At 35.2% G+C, this 6,268-nt stretch overlaps 2 protein-coding genes across 3 annotated transcripts; one reads left to right on the top strand and one right to left on the bottom strand.

The window, feature by feature from the left end:
* The first annotated feature begins 79 nt into the window (after positions 1–79).
* On the top strand, positions 80–3,019 carry LOC114166696 (ribosomal RNA processing protein 36 homolog). Its single transcript, XM_028051467.1, has 10 exons — positions 80–220; positions 339–432; positions 557–690; positions 792–858; positions 1,348–1,400; positions 1,955–2,009; positions 2,090–2,164; positions 2,253–2,370; positions 2,479–2,525; positions 2,629–3,019. The coding sequence occupies exons 2-10, from the start codon at positions 370–372 to the stop codon at positions 2,728–2,730; spliced, it is 714 nt and encodes a 237-aa protein (XP_027907268.1). The 5' UTR covers positions 80–220; positions 339–369; the 3' UTR covers positions 2,731–3,019.
* LOC114166695 (geraniol 8-hydroxylase-like) lies at positions 2,367–5,421 on the bottom strand. 2 transcript variants are annotated; one of them, XM_028051466.1, is made up of 3 exons: positions 4,531–5,421; positions 3,826–4,467; positions 2,367–2,478 (listed from the first exon to the last, which is right to left on the bottom strand). In XM_028051466.1, the coding sequence occupies exons 1-2, from the start codon at positions 5,419–5,421 to the stop codon at positions 3,862–3,864; spliced, it is 1,497 nt and encodes a 498-aa protein (XP_027907267.1). In that variant the 3' UTR covers positions 2,367–2,478; positions 3,826–3,861. The 2 variants fall into 2 exon arrangements, with proteins under 2 accessions (XP_027907267.1, XP_027907266.1); XM_028051465.1 differs by lacking the exon at positions 2,367–2,478 and having other exon boundaries at positions 3,788–4,467.
* Positions 5,422–6,268: the final 847 nt, after the last annotated feature.

Genomic DNA, 6,268 nt, shown 5'->3' with positions numbered 1-6,268 from the left:
AAATTGTAATCCCGTTAGAACAAGGAGGTGCAGGTAGCAAGAGTGGGGGTGCAGAAGCAATTGTCTTCCCCTTTTCCTTTTCCTGGTCACAAACGGTGCGTTTTCATTCTGTGTCTTAATTTTGCCTTTCGTTTCCGCCACCAAATACCAGTCTTTTTATTTTCTTCTCTGAACCCGTTAACCGTCTTGTTCGACATTGGCCCTAAAATACTTGATTCAGGTACTCCTCCCACAATCAATTTATGCATTTTCAACTTCAACAATTTTGTTTTTTCACGTAAAATTCATAATTTTCTTTTTTTCTTGGGGACTAATCGATTTCATTTTCTTGTCAAAAGGGAAAAGCAAGGAGCCACAGTCCCAGAATCCATGGAAACGCAGTATGAAAAACTCGAGAGAGAAGACTCTATTACCGACAGTTCCTCAGAAGATGTGAGTAACTTGAAAAGGTTTCATGAAGTTATAATTTGTTGTGTTTTTATTTATTTTTTTTGGGGATTTCTTCAAAACTAGGTTTATAGTGAGTGCGAAGTGTGATTGATTTTGATGATTACAGGAGGAGGAGGAGATAGAGAAGGAGTTAGCAGATGTAACGTTTGAGGAATTGCAGAAAGCACGCTCGAACGGGGCACATGCTTTTTTTCAGAAACCCAAAGATGACAAAAAGTTAAAAAGGGCCAACAAGAATAGGTATTGCATTTTTAACTGTTTAATTGAGTTTTTTTTTCTTTTTAATTTTGTTTCTGGTGTCCATGAAACCTGATGCAAAGAAACTTGTAATGTTTTACTAGGCCGATGGAGGCCAGTAGCAAGAAGCCAGTTTCTGCTTTTAGAGAGGTCATCCAAGCTCCAAAGAAGGTAGATTTATTTGTTCCTTGTAAAGAGTGTAACTTTCTATTAGTTTTTTCTTTAAATTTATGTTACTGTCTTTCTTCGTGAGGTTTAACTCAAAGTCTAATGAGGCCCTGTAGAAGCTTCCATAGCATTTTAATATTTTAGACCTACTAGGCTACTACCCTATAGGGCCATTTGCAAGCTTATGTAGAGTAGGAAGACCAATTGCAATCTATATCTTGTTTGTTTTTCACATGCACACACATTTTCACATATTATGAAGACTATGAGTGTCATGTATGTAGACTTTGGATATGAGATGGGTTAAGTGAATTATTGCAATACCTCTGGCTATGTAAGTGTTTATTAGAAGTTTTAAAATGTTTGTGCTGGTACTATGATGTTGAGTTGTGGAAGTTATGTTAAATTTTAAAACTGATATGATGAATGATTTTTTCATCATTTTACATACATGTATATTATTCTGAGTTTCTACACCGTTAATAATGTCAGGTTGTACGTGATCCACGATTTGAATCTCTCTGTGGTACACTTGACCCTGATGGGTATGTTCATCTCTGGACATGTGCTCTTTGCTCTTCTTCTTTGCCTTTTTAATGTTGTCATCATGTACACTTGTTTAGTTGCAATGCAGTTATCATTATAAACTTCAAGAAATTTCGTGCTATTTTTAAGTTGTGTTAGTTCTGGTTGCCTTTGCTGTTTTAGAGCATCTCTAGCCAAGTGCCACTACTTAATATCTAAAGAAGACGCTAGTTCCGTTCTTATATAGGAGTCAACTTACTGAGAGTGGTTAAAGCAGTGAAGAAAAACATGTAAATTTAAAATGAATGACTTTCTTAATGTGAGGAAATTTTAAACAGTCAAGTTTGAAATAATCCTTGTTGTGGATAATAATCTTTTCACTGTCATAAATAATTATCTTTCTTGATATAAAAAGCTTCTGATATCCTTACTTGAAACATATTATGCCTCTACTATGTTGAAGGATCCTTATGTTGATCAGTATCTTAGTGCATAACCAAGTAGTTTAATTTTAAACAATGCTTTCAACTAAATCTTGGAACTTCTCTTGTAATATATGTACTTGGACTTGCAGGTTTAAGAAGAGGTATAATTTCTTATATGAAAACGATCTCCCTGCTGAAAGACAGGTAGTCTTCCAGATTATACGTGTAGAATTTTTTGTAGGGCTTACTCTATGAACTCTGATTACATCATCTTGCTGTACCAGGGTCTGAAGAAGCAATTGAAAAAGTATAAAGATCCGAAGCGCATAAGTGAAATAGAAGAACGTATATCATGGATTGTACGTACTTCACTTTTACTAGTTTGTCTTCTACCTCCAAAAGTATGATATTTATTGATTTACTCATCATATCTGCATGTTTTTTCAGGATAAACAAATGAAGTCTGATTCAACGAAGAATATTGATACAGAAATATTGGCCAATCATAAAAAGAAAGAGAGAGAAGCAACAAAGCAGGGGAAACGTCCCTTTTATCTGAAGAAATGTAATCCTTGCTGCCATGCTCTCTTCCATTTACAAACAGATAAATACATGTTAAATGCATTGATGAAGCATCACTATATATGCTGACATCCTTTTCCATTCCTTGCAGCTGAAATACGGAAACAAAGGCTGATTGAGAAATATAATCAGCTCAAGGTATATATCTTAGAACATCTTTTTGTGTTTACCCCTGCCCCCACCCTATTATACCACTTGTTTACTGTCTTTTCTGCTAAATCTGTCCATACATCATTTTTAGTCATCTGGCAAACTTGAAGCATTTGTGGAGAAAAGGAGGAGAAGGAATGCTGCCAAGGACCACAGATACATGCCGTATCGTAGATCTGGTGATGCGGAATAAATTTTGTAGCTTTAACATTCTTTCTTAAGCTATAATTATATACTGGAATATAGCACCAAAAAGAAAAGTATCTATGTGTTTTGGCTGCCCAGCTTTGGGGATTGAATATTGTCGTTTGTTGATGGCATTTATTAATTATTAGGGAATGGATTGGTGACACTAGGCTACTAGGCAGTCTTTTGTTATGTACTTGTGGGAGGGATGCCTTTTCCATTATCATTAGGTCACTTGTTTTAGGCACCGTTTGTTTAAGATTTTTCTCAGAAATGAAAATCTGAATTTGAAAAAAGGCTTTCTTATTACTCTCGGATGCTACTTTGTTGAGTACCACATGTTAGAAAAGAGGTTTGTCCTTAACATACCTCAAATCACCATTGATGACTTGATTAACAAACTGCTTTTTGAAGACTGAATTTGAAGATTCCCCTGAACTTTTTAATGTTCTTTTCATGATTTGTCATCCGGGTGAAGAAAAGTATGACAGCTTATTTGTTAATTTGCTTATTTGGAGAGATTCATGTTTCACTCCTAGGTGTATCCCTCCATAACTGGAAATGCAAATAACCTGAAAAAAAAATGGTAGAAAAGTATGTTTGAAGTTGTAGGCTGGTATGGTGTACTTTTAACCTATGAGGAATTCGAAGCATCAGGCTCCAGCTGCAAGTGCTCGACGACATAAGCAGATGATGTAATTGAAGCATTTGTAACGATGCAAATATTAGCCTAAACAATTCATTTTGAATGCTGCACATTCTTACTTTACCCCTCCTCAGAATACCTCTTAACCCATTAAGGTTAAGCAAGTTCAAAAACTCGTTTAGTATCTAAACCAAAACACATGCTTGATTAACTTCGTCCCCTACTACGTGGAACAACACATTGGTAATCCACATTCTTACACGGAATAATGACTTTTTGTTTTTTTTTTCTATAATGAATCCTCTTTATATCAATATATTAAAATAATAAAACCAATACAAGTTCAATAATTTACTTATGTTTTTTTCTATTCTATGCAAATTCAATTACCAAAGGTTTAGGCAGAAAAGAAGTTTCATGAGAAAGAACTATGCAAAAACAGATGCTTATTTATACCAGATTTGTTATGATAAAACACAATCTTCCGTGGTGTTATGCTTGGATTGGAATGACTAGGAGAGGTTGTGCCTTATGCAAAGTAATCCCATATTTCTCAGATATATCCAGGTCTTGTGGCTTCTCTCCATCTTTGAGCTTCCAATTATACTTACACAGAAGAGAGGCCAATACAATATGCACAGTTCTAGAAGCCAATGGCAATCCAGGACAGATCCTTCTTCCTGCTCCAAAGGGTATTAGCTCAAAATCTTGGCCCTTAAAATCAAGGTCACTTTCCAAGAATCTTTCAGGTCTAAATTCATCTGGGTTTGTCCAAATACTTGAATCTCTTCCCATGGCCCATACATTAACCAGAATTTGGGAACTTTTAGGTACCATGAAGTCACATAGTTCAACATCAACTTCTGTCTTGTGTGGCACTAACATTGGGGCAGGTGGATGCAAGCGGAAAGTTTCCTTCACCACTGCTTGTAGGTAAGGAAGCTTTGAGATATGAGATTCTTCTAGTTTCTCACCTTTGACAAGGACTTGCTGAAGCTCTTCTCTCACTTTTTCTAGCTTTTCTGGGTTACGTAGCAACTCAGCCATGGCCCATTCTATCGAGCTTGATGTTGTGTCTACTCCAGCCACAAATAAATCCTGACATGTGACCAATTAGTAAAATGATTTACAATTTGACATTAAAATTTTACACACACTCACCAGAAACAAATGCAGAACAAGAGTGCGAGTCACTTGTGAATTGTCTTGAAGCATAAGTTCCAACACAGAATCCAACACGTCCTTGCATGCGTTGCCTTCATTTTCTAATACCCTTAAACGCAATCTTTCTTCTATGAGCCCATCAAAAAACGCAAATAACTTTTCAAAGTAACCATTCATTCTTCTCCGTGCACCTTGTGGGTCAAGCATGCGAAAGATTGGTAAAAAGTCGACAATATTAGGCCTTCCAGCTTCTTCCATCATACCCCAAATGATGTCCTTGAACTCTTGAGATTTGTCGGAAGCGTAATGAGCAAAATCCATGGAGAAGAAAGTGTTTGATATGGAATTAAGCACAGTTGTGAAGGAAGCCTCACCAATATCAAAGGCTTCACCTTTCTCACATCTTTCCTTCACATAATCCATCAATTCTTGCACCTTCCTCTGTCGACAAACTTGTGTGGAATCAAGCTGCTGAGAAGAGAAGACTTTGGTAGCACAAACTCTCCTAAGGGTCCTCCACAGTGCTGAAGGTGGCAACCACACCACTGAAAGTTTGTGATGATTAAAAAGTCGAACAGAATCTGGGATTGTCCTGTTGGCAAAGATTTGATCATTTTTTTGCAGTACTTCTTTGGCAACATGTGGAGAGGAAATGCATATGGTGGTAGTGCTACCAAGCTTCAGACTCATTATAGGACCATAAATTTTAGAAAGTTTTGCAAGTGTTTGGTGAGGAAGGTTTCCAAGGTCCAAGATGTTTCCTATGATGGGAAGAGAGCGAGGCCCTGGAGGGTATTTTGAGGGTTTCTTTGGTTTGAAGGTTGAGATGAGTACATGAATGGTTACACACACTATGGTGATTAGAACAAGTGGAAGAAGGTACTCCATTGTTTTGCTGAAAAGGAAGACTGAAAAAACATTATTAATGAGAACAATAAAGTCTGAATACTATTAATGAGAACGTGACATGGTCCTTGTCGATAGAACAAATTTTGTATGGACCATCAAAGTGTGGCCAGAACGAAATGTTTCTGACACAAGACAATCATATTTTGAGAACTGTTTTTTATAATATGATACGATATCTTTTTTATATGATTTTGAAATATAGATAAATGAGTAAATGAAAAAAATTCACTTTTATAAATGTCATCTTAAATTATAAAAAAAAATTATCAAAATTTAATTGTTCAAAAATTTATAAGATAATAATATTTTGATAACTAAATTTTGATAATTTTCTTTTACAACCTGAGGTGTTATCTTCTAAGTGATTTTAGAATACAGAGACATGGATAAACAAAAAAATGAGAATCTACTTAAAAGATGTCATCTCAGATTGTAACATAAAGTTGTCAAAATTTAGTTGTTAAAAAATTCATTTTACTTTGTTTTTCAAATCACACCAAACCTTTACGTTGTTTTCTTTTTAAGTCATACTAAACCTTTCTTTTAACCCACACTAAACATAGTTTTCATCCAATGAGATTGCCACGTTGTCATTACGAGAAATTTGTTAGAAAAACTTTGTTAAAAGATAAATATCGTGTGATACTAATATCTTATAATCTAGAGTTCCATAAGCGTCTTGTCAAGGAACATAACTAAGTTAAATTCTTTCACAACTTTTAATAGAACAAAAAAAAATCAACTAATAATTTAGTATCTATTTTGGCACGTGCATGCGACATTTTTAAAATCAATTTTCTATTTTTCTTTTTCAGGTGGTGATGAA

This window comes from Vigna unguiculata, chromosome 10, assembly GCF_004118075.2.
Source record: "Vigna unguiculata cultivar IT97K-499-35 chromosome 10, ASM411807v1, whole genome shotgun sequence".
Lineage (NCBI taxonomy): Eukaryota > Viridiplantae > Streptophyta > Magnoliopsida > Fabales > Fabaceae > Vigna > Vigna unguiculata.
The sequence above is the reverse complement of the archived record's forward strand: the minus strand, read 5'-3'. Positions and strand labels throughout refer to the sequence as shown.

What these genes read in the sequence shown, in the direction of transcription:
- LOC114166695 (XM_028051466.1), bottom strand. Translation starts at nt 5,421, where the DNA reads ATGGAGTACCTTCTTCCACTTGTTCTAATCACCATAGTGTGTGTAACC. An exon ending in TTGTTCTGCATTTGTTTCTG is followed by an intron (nt 4,468 to 4,530) that starts GTGAGTGTGTGT and finishes GTCACATGTCAG; the next exon opens with GATTTATTTGTGGCTGGAGT.
- LOC114166696 (XM_028051467.1), top strand. Translation starts at nt 370, where the DNA reads ATGGAAACGCAGTATGAAAAACTCGAGAGAGAAGACTCTATTACCGAC. An exon ending in AAGAACGTATATCATGGATT is followed by an intron (nt 2,165 to 2,252) that starts GTACGTACTTCA and finishes ATGTTTTTTCAG; the next exon opens with GATAAACAAATGAAGTCTGA. An exon ending in AGAAATATAATCAGCTCAAG is followed by an intron (nt 2,526 to 2,628) that starts GTATATATCTTA and finishes CATCATTTTTAG; the next exon opens with TCATCTGGCAAACTTGAAGC.